The following is a 15,090-nucleotide window of genomic DNA, read 5'->3' as shown; positions in this document are numbered from 1 at the left end:
CCCTGCTCATGGATTTCTTTAATGCTAATTCATGAGGCAAGCAGCCATCACCTGTCACTGAGTGGATCATACCTTCATTACCCTTCACCTCATTCTCAGGCCCTGAATGCTCTGTGAACCCAGAAGAAACCATTTTTTCTCCTCCCTCCCATCCTCAAGGTTCCTGGGCACCAGGTGACTGCTCCCCTCCTTACTGTCCTGGAGGGTCCCAGGCCCCTGGCCACCAGGCCCCCATGGAAGAAGGAGGTGATGTTAGCAGCCCACGGTCCAGAGATCCAAGCAGTTAGGAGACACAAGAGGGGGACCTGAACCAGCACTGCTGCTGGACAGACAGTGAAACCCACCAACCTCCAGTAGCAGGGATGCCTCCACCATTGCTTGCATCCTCTGAGGATGGAGGGAGTGACTTATTCTTTTATCTGTTTTGAGAGTCTACTTATAATTGCTACATTGATAGAGCAAACCGTGGACTAAGATTCAACTTGATCTGCACAGGGTTCAAGTCACTATTTTTATTATAAATTCTGTATTACACTACTTACAGCTTGTACTATGTTAATTTGTTTTGTAGAAATCCTGTGGCATTTGAATAATAATAATTGATGTTCTATACTAATCATAACATCCTATCAAAAATCCTTTAATTGTAACTACAGTATAGCACCATCATAATTTTGCCAAAGACTATCTCTTCCCTTAGTGTCAGATGAAAGCCATCCACTATGAATCCTGCTAAGAGCAGATATGTATGTGTATGCACATGCATGGGGGCACAACACCTAATCTGAGCAGGGAATTCATCAAGTCTCTATGATTTGCCTATTCTGTACAATTTCTTTTATTTTTTGCCTTCTTTTACATTTTCTTACAAGTATAGCTCAACACAGGCCTGGAAAAGACAGACACGAGTATCTACAATCACATCTCATTTGTCACAACAACCATACTGGATCTGGCTGAGATGGGGCCTGTTTTCTCCATAGCAGCCCTGTGGTACCCTGGCACAGATTGGTGACCAAAGCAGTGTGGGTTACACACCAGCATGTGTGTAATCCACACTGTGGGGGAACTTGCAGAGCCTCAAGGCCTTCTCCACTCCTCACACTGGTGAGCAGGCCGTGGGTGAGCCAGAGTCTGGCAGGGGGCACAGCCACAATTATGGAGCTCAGCTGACTAAAGGCATCACTCATGCCATTAAGGTTTTATGCACAGCAATAAAACTGGGGAGGGGTGGCAGGATGTGGATTTAGCTAAAACAGCCATCACTCAGAGGCTAGCTGGGCTCTGGTCTGCTGCCAGGAGGTGGTGAGTGATCACTTTTGCATCATTTGCCTTTTTTCTTTTTCCCTTAACTTATTAGCCTGGCTTTATCTCTACCCAGGAGCTTTATCTGCAACCAAGAGCTGCTCTGAAGCTGATCCTCCCCCCAGCCTGGATGGGTGGGCCTTGGCTGCCAGACATAATTGGCTGCCACTCAGTGCAGGAGAGACCACAGAGCAGGAGCACTGGCAGCACACACCTGACAAACGACTGAGAGAGGCACTTGTACAGTGAAACACGCCCAGGTCTCACTCCCCATAGTCACTGCCTCAGAAACAGGCTCTGAGTGTTTGACATTTAAAACCCCTGGAGTCTATGACAAGAGCTTCCAGCAAAGCTGCAAACATCAAATACTCTTACCAAGAAGGCCAAAAATGTGTGCTTGTACTAGGGCACTGGAATGATTAAAAGTAAGGCTTACAGACTAAATGAGCTAAATCCTCCAATTTCTGCTATGCAATGGAGTATAATTTCAGTTATCTCAAAAGAATGCTGCAGAGAGAGGAATGTTTCCCACCAGGCTGAACTGACAGATCTTCAGACCAGAATCCAGGCATGGACCAGGGAGCACAGAGAATTAAACACCAAACCCCTCACCATTTTCTGTTCTCATGGCTTTAAATTCTGTCAAAACAGAGGCAGTTTTGACAGAGCTGTTGGAAGTCACCTGTAACTCTTCAGAAGCATTTGGGTACACATACAGTAAGATCAATTCTGCAATTATGCTTAGTTCTGCTCTTTCCTCCATCTCATCAAATACAGTTGAGTGGGTTTGCTTCCAACAATCTGAGAAATATAAATTTCCACTGCTCATGAAATGCAACTCAGATTCCCAAGGAAATTTAAACCTTGTGTCCCTTCTGTCAGACCATAAAAAAAAAGAAAAGTATGATCTTTTTATGAAGCTGTTTACCAGTGTGGTGTGATTAACAGTTCATCCTCATGTTCAAGACAGCTGGAGCATGATTTATGAACAAGATTTGTATGACAGTCAATGTTCAATTTGACTTGTTTTAATGTTTCTCTATTTGACTTGTGCAGGTCACAATCTGCATAAGAAGAGTCTCAAAAGAACAGAAGCCCAAGCAACCTCTTGGCACAAGTAATTTTTGAAGCTTTATTTACAGTACTTGTGCACAGGGAAGGCAAATAATTCAGCACTTTATTTGAAACAAAGATACAAAGCAACTGAACTGATACAGTACATTAAATGCCTTTAGAGTAGTGCTCAGGTGTAAACTTTGGTATAATTATGTGGCCCCCAGACGTCAGGGTTATTAACAACTTAACTGCAAAGTAATCTGGGTTAAATGATCTTGCTTTTAAGAAATTTCTTTACCAAATAAAACAATACTGTTGTTTCATTGTGTTATTGTGTTAAAACACAGTTATAGGCTCGTCAGGAAGGATAGGCAGTGCAGGGAAGTCAGGGGATGGCCCTTCATATGAGGTTGGTGATGATGTGGTTGAGAGTCTCTGGGAAGGATGAAGATGTGTATTATTGTGGGAGTATGCTATCAACCACCCATCTGAGACCATGACACTAAGGAATTATTCCAAAAAGAATTCAGAAAATATCTTTAGGTCAGCTGTCCTTGTCCTTATAGGTGATCTTAACTTCCTAGACCTCAATTAAAAACACTATACAATGGACACAAGCAGTCTTGAAGCATGTTGAAGATGATTTCTTGGTGGAGATTTTAAGGGAACCGACTAGGCAATGTGCCCACCTAGATTTGTTGTTTGGAAGCAGAGGGGGATTCATGGGCAAAGTGGTGATTGGTGACTGTCTCAGTCACAATGAGCACAAAGTAGTTGAACTTCAATTCATTGGTTTACAAGCACAACCATAAGAAATCACAGCATCATAAAATAATTAAGGTTGGAAAGACTTTAGGATTATCAAGTCTAACCATCAACCTAGCACCATGACCATGTTCAACATTAAAACATATCAAGTGCCATATCCACTTTTTTAAACAATTGCGGGGATGGTGACTTCAACACTTCCCTGGGCAGTCTGTTCCATTGCTTGACAACCCTTTCCATTATTTTTTTTTCCCTAATATCTAATGTAAACCTCCTCTGGTGCACCTCCAGTCCATTTCCTTTCATCCTGTCACTTTCTACATGAGAGAAAAGACTAGCTCTCACTGAGTACAGCCTCCTTTCGGGTGGTGGTAGAGAGTGATAAGGTCTCCCTGAGCTGCCTTTTCTCCTGGCTAAACAATGTTATGGAGGATTGTGTAAAAGGCTTTACTAAACTCTAAATAGACAACATCCATAGCCTTTCCCTCATTCTAAGCAGGTCATTTTGTCACAGAAGGAGAACACATTGGTCAAGGAAGACCTGCCTTTCATAAACCCTTGCCAGCTGGACCTCATACCCTGGTTTTCCTGTACTTCTTGCATGATGGTATTCAAGATGATCTGCTCCATGACCTTCACTGGTATGGATGTCAGGCTGACAAGCCTTTAGTTCCCCAGATGCTCCTTCCAATGTTAAAATAAAATCAAAACATCCACTCTTCTAAACAGGCCCTGATCTTTCTCCTGCTTCTGTTGAAAATCAATAATACTGCCATGATAATTTGGAGGAAAAAAATCCTTATTGTCTGTAATATTATATGAGCATTAGTTTTCTTGTTTGTTTTTATGTTCATGTTTGTCTGCATGCCTACTAAACTAAATCAAAAAGGGACTATTTAAAGAAATGACCAGACAGAAGACCTAGGCAAGGAACTGCCTGAGGCAGCTGAAATCACAGAATGATAGAATGGTTTGGGTTGGAAGGGATCTGGAATATATCTAGTTCTTTGTCTCTTTGGTTTAAATGAATTTCTTCATCTGCCTTGTGCCTCTCCATCTGCCCATTTACTGTCCTCTCCTTCTTCTTGTACCCATGCACAAGGAATCCCTTTATCTTATACAACCTACAAGATCTTCTGAACTCATAACTCTCCATTTCAGTCCACACACATACTTCCAAGTCTCTTCAGATTTGTGAGCTTTTTGACCATTCAACAATGGAAGAGTTCCTGTATCAGACCCAAGCCCCTGACATCAGTCCCAACAGAATTTGCTTTCCCCAGTTTCCCCACACAGACAAAAGTGGTAGACTCAGAAGCTGTAAGCCTAAGATGAAAAGATAAGAAATCAAGAAATCTTTTATTTTCCCAACTCCTAAGATCAAAGAATGAGCTTTTCTAAAGCTATTTCCAAACAGAAATGTGACAGTGATTTCTTTTCTTGATTTTCATAAATACAGCAAATAGATAAACTATATATTTTTATTAAAATCCCATTTATTCCAACAGTGTCTGAACAGCAGCAACTTTAGGTATGGTCCAACCACTCCATCACTCTGCATATTTAGCATGTTGACCAAGGATCTAAGCCACACTTGTCTCAAACACAGGAGAAGCTGGAGGCCTATAGAGAACTAAAAGCTGGAAGTGGTGATTTTCTATAACAGTGACTTCCAGGGGGTAGTGCATCATTTCTCCCTGCACAATAAAAAGTGCCAAGCAAGGTGCATGTGTATCATAACAATATTTATAAAAAGGGGAGAACTAAACAGTTTCTTGGAGAAGCTTGTTGTAAGCCTGAGAATTGCTCATAGCTATGGCATTTTTCAGGCACTGCCAGAAGTAGGGCTGAGACTGAGGATTAGTTGGCCATTCCAGGACCGAACTTCTGCACAGCCTCTTCCTCAGACGCACATAGCGGGACTTCTGCAAAACCTTCTCAAGAAATATCAAGATAATGACATCCATTTTTTCATCCAGAAGCCGCTGATGAGCCATATAAAATGTTGTCTTGAAGCGGCCACTTTTAATATACCTGTTGGTCAGCACAAATATGGTCTTTTTGCTCAGCTGAATGCTCTGGGAAAGGTTGTCAAAGACTGGCTGTCCTGGGAGCCAGTCCCTTCCTTCCAGGCATAAATTGAACTGCCTGGCTTTTTGGTTTTCCAGCCTTTCAACCAGCTCTTGCAGCACCCACTCGTTCACAGCTGGGTCTTCACTGTCATAGGCAATAAAGGCGTCGTAGCAAGCAGCTGGAGAAGACAAGCGCCGGTAGCCCTTCAGCCTGGCAGTGCAGTAATGGTAGCTGTACCACACATCCCAGAAGTACAGATGGCTCATCACTGGGAACATCATTAAGGCAAGGATGGCTGAAGCTGTCAGAGCATACAGGATCAGGTATGATGTGTCCAGCTCACAGGTGTACAGATCCAAGAAAACCACGCTCCTTCCCTTATGTGCCCCAGGGCCAGCACAGGTGACATCAGTGGCCAGAAGAGGGATGGTCACCTGCGTCCGATTGATCCACCAGACAAACCACACAGCCTCACAGTTGCACTTGAAAGGATTGCCGTGCAAAAGCAGCATCTCCAGGTTGTTAATGACATTTTCAGGAAAGCTAGATCTCCTAATTATTTGAATCTTGTTTGAGCTGAGGTCCAAGTGTCTCAATTTAAAAGCACCTCTGAGAAAATATTTAGTCAATCGTTGAATGCGATTGTTTCGGAGCATCAGTTCTTGGAGAGATGAAGAGCAATTGGACAGTTCTCGGGGAACGTTAGTCAGAAGGTTATTGCTCAGGTCCAGAGTTACTAGGTTCTTCAGAGAGGGAAGGTTTCCCCAGATAAAACTCTTCAGTCGATTATTTGTTAAGTTGAGAATTTTGAGACTGGGAGGCATTTCTTCAAAAACACTATGAGGCAAAAAACTGAGTGAGTTGAAGGAAATATCCAGTTCTTCCAGGCTGGTCAGATTCTTGAAGAAGGACAAGTACCTAGAATTGCCATCCACCCATAAAGCATCTAAACGATTTCCCCTGAATTCTAAAATTCGAAGAGATTGACTTTCCATTCCCACGTCAATAGTGGTAGAAATGTCATTCTCATTCATCATCAGCTTCCTCAAATGGGCTAGGTTTTTAATAAAACTAAGCACATGAGTAACACCTTCTGCCAGAAAATAATATTTGTTATTGCTCAGATCTAGAATTTCTAAAAGTTTTAGTTCTTTGAAAGCTGTTTGGTATAACAAATCAACCCTGTTGTTAGAAAAATCCAGATATTTCAATTCAGACAAGTAAGAAAATTCACTTCCGTTTAAAGTTTGACTTATTGCATTACCCGACAAGTTGAGACATTTGAGGGAGCTAAGTCCCTGGAAGTCTGAGGGGTTAACAAAAAATACATTGTTTCTGCTTAAGTCCAGAGTTTTTCCATAGTTTAGGCAATCTTCCTTAACTAAAGATTGGTAGGAAGAAGCTTCTATGTCTTTGGAACGGCAACTTCGCCCATACACATCATACCTGAAATAATGCATCTCTTGTTGTAATTGCCTGTTGGATTGCTCAACTGAAATGCCAGGATTAGAGCAAAATCCACAGAAGTTGCTTTCCCCAGAAGAAGGAGAAATTTTATTCACTGAGAGGTCAATGAACTTAAGAGCTGGGAATTCTTTAAACACTGTCATGTCTGCAACTTTAATAAAATTAGTCCCGAGATCCAACATGGTTAGATTCCTAAGACTGAGCAGTGGATGTAGATCTCGTGCCCTCAGTTCTTTAAAGACATAACCCTTGAGCCTCAGGGTTTCCAGGTTAGAGAGGGAGGAAAATGTCTTAGAAAGATTCAAGTAGGGAGAATACACCTTCAGCTCAAAGTTAAAGGACAGATCAAGCTGCACAAGGCTGGGAAGAAATGTCAAGAACTGGGCATCTCCAATCTCCCTCACGAGGAAATTTTGGGAGAGGTCAAGTTCTTTGAGATTCTTGATGTTTTTAAACCAGCTGCTGGGTATGCTCTGAAGAGAGTTGCTGTGAAGCCGCAAAATCCTTAAATTTTCCAAGGAGTCAAAAGCCTTTGAATGTATCTGAATTGAGCTCTTGGGACAAGGAATGCAAGGGTATGGGGCATTATAGCAACGTGGGCAATTGCCACTTAGGTCAAGAATTTCTAGGTTGGGAAGGCCCCTTAAATCCTGTTCTTGAATCTCTTGAATCATGTTGTTGTAAATATACAATTCCTTTAGAGTAGATGACAAATTGGGTGGGACTTGTGTTAAGTTATTGGACTTCAGGGATAGAACTGTTAACTTTTTCAGTGCCAGGAAGGCTGTTTCCTCAATTTCAAATGAAACATTGCATGGATTGCGGTAGTAACAGTTCTGTCCAAGATACAATACCTCTATGTTTGCTAGCTCTGAGAAGCTGGCTTTTTGGATAGAAAAGATATGGTTTGCTTCCAGGCTCAGCAAGGTTAAAGTAGCAGGAAGACCTCGGGGTATTCCTGCCAGCCGGTTTGCATCCAAATACAGTGACTTCAATCTTGTCAGGGCAGCAAAGCTGCCGTTCTCAATTTTCAGTGGGCTGGTGCACACATTATCTTTGGGCCCCATTTTGACAGGCACACAGTTGCATCTGAAGTCAATTTCCTGGAGGTTTTCAAGACGATCAAAGGATGTTGGGTAGATGTGGGGAATATGGTTAATACTCAGGGTAAGGTTGGTCGCGTTTCCAGGGATCCCTCTGGGGACTTCTGTAATGCGCCGGTCGGTGCAGTCCACTGTCACAGTATCTTCTGAAGATTTAACATCACAGGGTAAAGTTTTGGGAAACCAAGCCCCTGACAGCAGCATTGGGAATATGAAGAGCAAGATAAACGGCATCTTTGCACAAGGTACCTAAAACCAAGGAAAAATGGAGGTGTTATTTTAATGCAATGGAAATATTTCATCTATACACTGGGTTAGACTAACGATATATCTAAATTCTTGTTCTTGTCTCACACTGATGAGGAATAGATGTGCAAGTAGGATTAGAAGTTTTGGAAGGCATATGTTCTTTTTTCCCCTCAATAGCTTTTTTATTATCTCCAAAATTCTAGTATTTAAATAATTATCACTCTCTAAAAAAGGGATTATTAAAAAAATATCTCCTGAAAAAGTGAAAAGGGGTGAATAAAGTCTATGTCTCTTTGAACATTCTTTTTAAAGGGAAATTAAGAGGCATTAAACATCCTGCAGATTGCCTTTGCATAATAGCATGGATGAGCAGAGCTATTTTTCCAAATTGTAAGCAAGATGGGTAAAATCTATATTCACTTAAAAGCTTATGTAAAGTTTCAAAACTTCGCTAATGGGTGACTGAGTTCCTAATTCAAATTTAATATTTTCATAAGTACTCTTCCTCTAGTATGTGTCAAAACGGATGTAGAGTTGACCTAAGCCAGTCAATGTCTTTATTTAAATAAAGTTTCATACCAGTTTGCATTTTCACTGCCCAATAGGGGAAGAAGTATGAAAAAAAAATTTATCAATTTGAGGTGGGCACATAAAAATGCAAGTTTAAAATTGGGTATGTTCCATAAAAGACTAATAATTGAACTACATAACCAGAGCTAAAATCCCACAGGCATATTAAGAAGCTTCTCTGTCTGTCAAGTCTTTGCTGACTTCATAGATTTGTGTGTTTTATGGTAAAAGTTTTTAATATTTCACAACCTACTAGTTACTTCCTCAGCAGCAGTCTGTGCCCAGGAAACCGTGGCTGGTGGGCTGCCAGCCTTGGCTTGTGTGGCACAGGCAGAGACCATCTTGCTGCCTTGCCCAGCACCTTAACTGCCTGTGTCTGGTGCTGGTCAAGAGTTTTAAAGACAAGTCACCCCATGAAAATCAACAGCCCCATTACTCCCTTGAAAACTCAGTGCTGGAGGCTCGCATGGCACATAGAGAGTTAAACAACGAGGATTGGTTACGTGTGGCATAATACTGATTAAATGTCAAAACCCAGTTAAGCTGGTGAAAACCAGATGATTTGGCAAAATGTTCAAGAGACATGGAAATGTTTTTATCTCTTTAGCTGGGACACAAGAACATACAGAGACCTGCCTAGCAGTCTGTGTGAACCCTGTTGAGTGCTGCCAAAGCTGTGCCTTGCAGGTGACACGGGCTTGGAGGTGAAGCGAGGCTTCCTCTTGCTCATTCTGTTTACTTTGAGCACTGTGTCCCCTGTACAAATCTGTGTTTCTGTGTTACCTTAGAGAACTACACTGATCTACCTCTGCATCTGTGTATCTGCAAGAGTGCTCAGGTGACTTGCAGGGCAGCAAATGTGACAGAAGCCAGATCAGGTCTCACACAGCTCTGCACTTCTGCTACTTTGACTCAACATCCAAATGGCATCCCTTTGGTAATTCCTTCAGTCATCTTTGGAACTACAGAACCCCAGTATAGAAGGAAAAATGTAAAAGTCCACTGCAGACCTTGACTTCAGTGTAACCTGATGCAGCACTACCACAGTTTCTTTGTCCATTCCCTGGAAGTGCTGTAGTGCTTTCTTCTTTTCCAGAGATCCTCCGGGAAAAGACAAGGTAGCTAAATACCATGGCTGGTAGCCATGGCAGTCATTCATACAGTTATTCAGGGAAGGCTCATTCAGACTAACAGGCCATGCCTGTGTATTCGTATTTTATTATCTCCAACTCTTGTGTTTTCATTTGCTAGGTATCAAATTAACTATCATTTGGCTTATTGGAATTCACTTAGGAAACCCACCCAGAGTTCACTGGGTAAGAGAGGTCACCCGTGTTTTCAGTACAGTCTAGCCAATTTGCTTTAGAGCAGGATTAAGTTTTTTGATCTCCTGATGTAGAAAAGCACTTGGATAAAAATGATAAATGAGAATAATCAGAGTAAGTGGGGAGTGAATTTGGAAAAGATAAAGGCATTAATTTCCTCTCACCACCCAAGCTTTTCAGTAGAATTCCTTTTTCTCCAGTAATGGGGTCAGGGATGTGGGAAGAAGGAAGGACTCTGCCATTGGTATTAAATTATATGGAAAATTGAGGGCCTTTCTTAGAGTGACAAGAGACACTGCCAAAGAAAAATCTGGATATATTATTGAAAACAATTTGCCTTCCTTAATACTTTTCCAGGGGACACAGCATATTATACATGTAAATGATGTTAGGAGACTAATGGAATACCAAAGAATGCCTGTGTTACCATGGCCTGTAATGTCCCAGCAGCTGCCTGCCTCCATTTCCTGCATTAGCAGACTGATGGAGCCCAGAGCTAGTCTGGTTACCCAAGGCAAGTGTCCATGGAGCACAGCAGCACTGAAATTCAAGTGGGGGAGAGAGAGAGGCCTCTCTGCAGGAACTGCTGGGTTTGAAGATCAAGGGAGATCTGCCTGAGTACACACCAAGCAGAGATTATTGCTGCCTGTTTAGGTGCCTGAAATTCGGGGCAGGGAATCTGGGGCTTGAAAGTCTTCATGAATATTTCTTTTTAATATCTTTCTTAAGAAAAGAATCTTGAGTCTTGTACAACGCTCAGGTTTTGAACTCTCACATATTTCAGTATTTTTAGGAACCTAAGTGTTGTTGCAGAGCCAGCCTATCTTTGTGCTTCATTGCTTTGTATATTCTTCCCTTTCCTGATAATCTTTTTAATGCATTAGCTATTTGAACTGTATAGAGTTACATTCTGTGTAACTGTGCTGTATCTGGCTATTTATATGTTTAAAACCTCACGTCATTATAGTACGAGAAAAAAACAAAAATACTTCTAAACAAGAGCAAAAAGCAATGCTGTTTTAGGCAATGTCTTTGCAATGAGAGGCCTGCTTAAATGTACAGCTAGAGTTTGGAAGCTGTTCTTTTCTCTGTGATCTATGCTTGGCTTTATAAGAAGTTTGAAAAGAACTAATCTACTCATCTTAACTGGCATGTGCATAAACTCTTAATGATTTAGGGTGTTCTTCAAATATTCAGCAACAGTACAGCTAGGTGTTTCTGAAGGAAGTTTTTTTGTAGAGGTTCCACATGCATTTTAGGTTATGACAGGAGGAAAGGGAAGAGAAAAATAAACACCTAAGAACTTAGAGCATTTTGAAAAGACATTCATTGCTTGTTCTGTAGCACTGATGTACAGTAAGTTTTAATGCAAATGAATAATTTCCTTTCTGGTCATGATGCACTGCAATTTATAACCGTAACAGTAAACGGTGCCATTTAGAAAACAGAAAAGCAGAATATGTTCTTGAAAATCTACAATAGTTCTAGTCAAAGATACCTAAGAGCAATTTTAAAATGAAAGTTTAACATACCATTTTCTGTGTCTTCCAGGTCTGGCAGATTTGATGCTGTAAGAGACTATATAACAGAGCAGAAGAAAACAGCATCCAAGTGGTTTCCAGTGGTTCAGCTGAGGTGCAGAAGAGAATGTAACATGACATAACTCACTCAAGACAACAGCAGAAATCACTACTCCATCACTATTTTTCACCTCGATTGCAGCTTGAGAAATAATTGAATGTGAAACAACTGCTGCAACCTACTTCCTCTAACATTTGTACTTTAAACAACAGCACCTCATCTACTGCTCCACCCCCACAGAGAGGAGTACTCTTATTTTTCCCCCTTTAAACAAATTCTTACGTTACTCATACATCCATGTGCTTTTATTCTCATATGCTTCAATATGCTCTCTTCTATGCGACTTTTGAACAGTTTTCATTTCAAACTGTGTTTTACCTAGATACAGTACCACACCATAAAAAAAATATAAAAACTACTCAAGAAAAGGTTAACTCCCAAGCTATGGGGAATTCCAAAGGACAATTGTGAAATATTTGGCCACAAAGTTTAAGATCAATCAGCAAGGAGAAAAATGTGTTACATAAGCATAAGTCAGTCACTTCAGACTAAACTAAGATTTTGAAGAAGCTCAAGTTCCTCCTTTCCCCCTCCCCCTCTTTTTAGTGTAAGCTGCATGAAAAGAGAGACAGAAGTTGCTTATTGATGCTAACAATAATTCAGTTTTGGAAGTTTAGTAATTCTTATTATTATTTGGCATTCACTCCTGATGAAAACAGCTTCAAGAACAGGGACAGTTCTAAGTTGAATACTCTATGGAAGAAATGTCTGTTAAGTGAATGGGACTTTGGGGAAGCGAAACAAACCCAATGAGGATAAAATAGATAGTGGAAAGGGCACAGGAAATGGCATACAACAAAGTCAAAGCTGTGTGGGAGAGTGTAGAAGGGCCAAAACTTAGAACTACATGGATAGACTTATGCTGATGACAATCCAGCATTTCACAGAACATGGCTTCTTGCAGACATCTTCATACTTACAAGCCTCCATGCTCACCAGAACAGACTGGTTTGATTTTTAGGATGTTTATTAGGTGGAGTTTATGGGTTTTTTTCATGCCTTCCTTCTCCACATATTTTTCTTGACATTTGAAATTGCAATTTATAGTTTCTCTGACTATAGTGGAGCTGAGAAAATAATTTCAGGTGATAGGAACCTGAAGAATAAACAGGGAAAGAATTTGTAATCATACTTTCAAATTTCCTGTGTTTAGTGTCTGAGTCATATAGACATAAACAGGGAAGTTGTACAGCATCGTTACCATTTCAATCAAGGCCTAGAAAAGGGCCTATTAATTCCCAAATATATTAATTCGGGACTATATTTCTCACCTTTGTGCCTGAATCCTAGAAGGACTGCAATGCAGAATAATTCTTCTTCTCTTTACTGATAATTGGATTTTGCTTTTCTAAAAATATCGAGGTTTTCATTGGGTGCTACCATAACTAATGCAAAAATCTTACTAAAATCCTGCTGTGCGTTGAAAGGCCATTCAAGAAGTTTCTGGTAGGAGGAGAACCTTCACTCTACACTAGCAAACACTCTACACTAGCTATTCTGCTCTGGATATTTCACTGTGGCTGTCACAACAAAGGAAAGTTACCTTCCACTCATTTATATTATTGACCCCATAGCAAAGATAATGCGCTTAACTAATTATGAAGGAAGAGAATGATTTCACACAAGCTGGACTGTGTTGATTTCTTCAAGTACCCAGCCATGTTCCTGCTATGTGACACCAGATCATGAGATGCTTAATATCTACTTGTTTTGGTTGCAAGTGGGTTTCTTAATCCATGTACAATCACCCAAACCAATAATTATTTGCAGGTGCACAGGGTCTTTGGAGATCTTCCTTGCAGTCTAAATCCACAAACTTCAGATATTTTAATATCTAGGCAGACACTCAGCATTTTATTTTGAAATAAGGCTGATTCTTCTTTATATTAGAAACTTACTGTTACCCATCTAAGAGCACACGAGTTTCAATTCTCTACAGAGTGAAACTGCAGGATTAGCTAAACATTAATAGATACACAGAGCGTGATTTTGCTGCTTTCCCCCCCTTATTTTTACCAATGAAATGTGGAAAGCAAAATACAGCAATATTTCCCTTCAAAAGTGGTGGAAGTAAATGCACTACAGTTCAGAACTCCAGAATATAGTTTGGTTTTTGAAGGCACAGGAAGTTACTGGTTTACTGATTTTAAAAGTTCAGTTTCCCTCAGAAGTTGCACATAATCTCTTTCTCCTCTAAAACACAAAGTAACCAAAAACCAATAAAGTACTGCCTACTCCATCACATGTTAGGGGAGGATCCACTGGTAAGAGCAAATGCACATTGCTGCAGCTGTGAGTGAAGAATGTAATTTAAAATAAAGCAGGAACTTGTAATTGCTTTAGTCCTTCACCTATGAGTTTTGTCATCAGTTAGTTTGTAATCAGATTCCTTTTTTCCCCCTTTGTCTTCTAAAAGAAAACATACAGCTAGTTGCTTTAACTTATTTATCAAAATCTGGATTCCACTGTGTTCATCTTATATCTGGGTAGTTTATTTGCAGTCCTAAGGTCTTGCAGCAATGCCTTCTTTCTAAAGCGCTGACCCTCGTTTCAAGAATGAGGATACAACCCCACCTATTCATAGTTAATACAACATTCAGTGTAGCATTGCATAATTTACCCATGAAATTATTCAAGAAAAGCAGTTATCCTGCTCAGTTTTTGAAATACATAACTTGACTCTTCTAACTGATGTAGACAGATGTGCAGAAAGAACCAAAAAGAGAAATGGATAGCAAAATTGGGGAAATGATAACAAAATCACTTGCAGATGCCTTAAAGGTTCTGTATGTATGATCTGTGTGTATTTGATGTAAGCTCCTTGCTGACAGTCCTTGCAAAAATGTATTTGCAGGCACTAAAATTAACCAAAAATATAAACAGGACACTGGCATTGGAGGAGACTGGTGTACAACAAGAGCAGAGAAAGCACTCAGAGCTTGGTGACCATGGAGAAAATGACAAGGTCTAAAGTCCAAATAGACATTAACCTGGCTACAGTATTCCTATAAAAGTATTAACAACCAAAGAAGGGCTAAGGAAAATCTTTATCTCAGTTCAGTTTTGGGTCCTTCAGGACAAGAAAGACATTGAGGTTTCACTCCCCACAGTCCAATACCTCAGCACCAGGCTCTGAGTGTTTGACATTTAAAACCCCTGGAGTCTATGACAAGAGCTTCCAGCAAAGCTGCAAACATCAAATACTCTTACCAAGAAGGCCAAAAATGTGTGCTTGTACTAGGGCACTGGAATGATTAAAAGTAAGGCTTACAGACTAAATGAGCTAAATCCTCCAATTTCTGCTATGCAATGGAGTATAATTTCAGTTATCTCAAAAGAATGCTGCAGAGCGAGGAATGTTTCCCACCAGGCTGAACTGACAGATCTTCAGACCAGAATCCAGGCATGGACCAGGGAGCACAGAGAATTAAACACCAAACCCCTCACCATTTTCTGTTCTCATGGCTTTAAATTCTGTCAAAACAGAGGCAGTTTTGACAGAGCTGTTGGAAGTCACCTGTAATTCTTCAGAA

At 40.6% G+C, this 15,090-nt stretch overlaps 1 protein-coding gene across 1 annotated transcript; it reads right to left on the bottom strand.

The window, feature by feature from the left end:
* Positions 1–4,516: 4,516 nt before the first annotated feature.
* On the bottom strand, positions 4,517–11,577 carry LOC128934287 (toll-like receptor 7). The gene is made up of 2 exons (XM_054271786.1): positions 11,449–11,577; positions 4,517–8,021 (listed from the first exon to the last, which is right to left on the bottom strand). Exons 1-2 carry the CDS (start codon positions 11,575–11,577, stop codon positions 4,893–4,895), a joined length of 3,258 nt encoding a protein of 1,085 aa, XP_054127761.1. The 3' UTR covers positions 4,517–4,892.
* Positions 11,578–15,090: the final 3,513 nt, after the last annotated feature.

This window comes from Melozone crissalis, unplaced genomic scaffold (assembly GCF_028551555.1).
Source record: "Melozone crissalis strain CALT ecotype California unplaced genomic scaffold, PUWL_Pcris_2 ptg000013l_1, whole genome shotgun sequence".
NCBI classification, from domain to species: Eukaryota; Metazoa; Chordata; class Aves; order Passeriformes; family Passerellidae; genus Melozone; species Melozone crissalis.
This window is presented reverse-complemented; position numbering and strand designations above follow the sequence as displayed.

What these genes read in the sequence shown, in the direction of transcription:
- LOC128934287 (XM_054271786.1), bottom strand. Translation starts at nt 11,577, where the DNA reads ATGTCATGTTACATTCTCTTCTGCACCTCAGCTGAACCACTGGAAACC. An exon ending in CCTGGAAGACACAGAAAATG is followed by an intron (nt 8,022 to 11,448) that starts GTATGTTAAACT and finishes CCTTGGTTTTAG; the next exon opens with GTACCTTGTGCAAAGATGCC.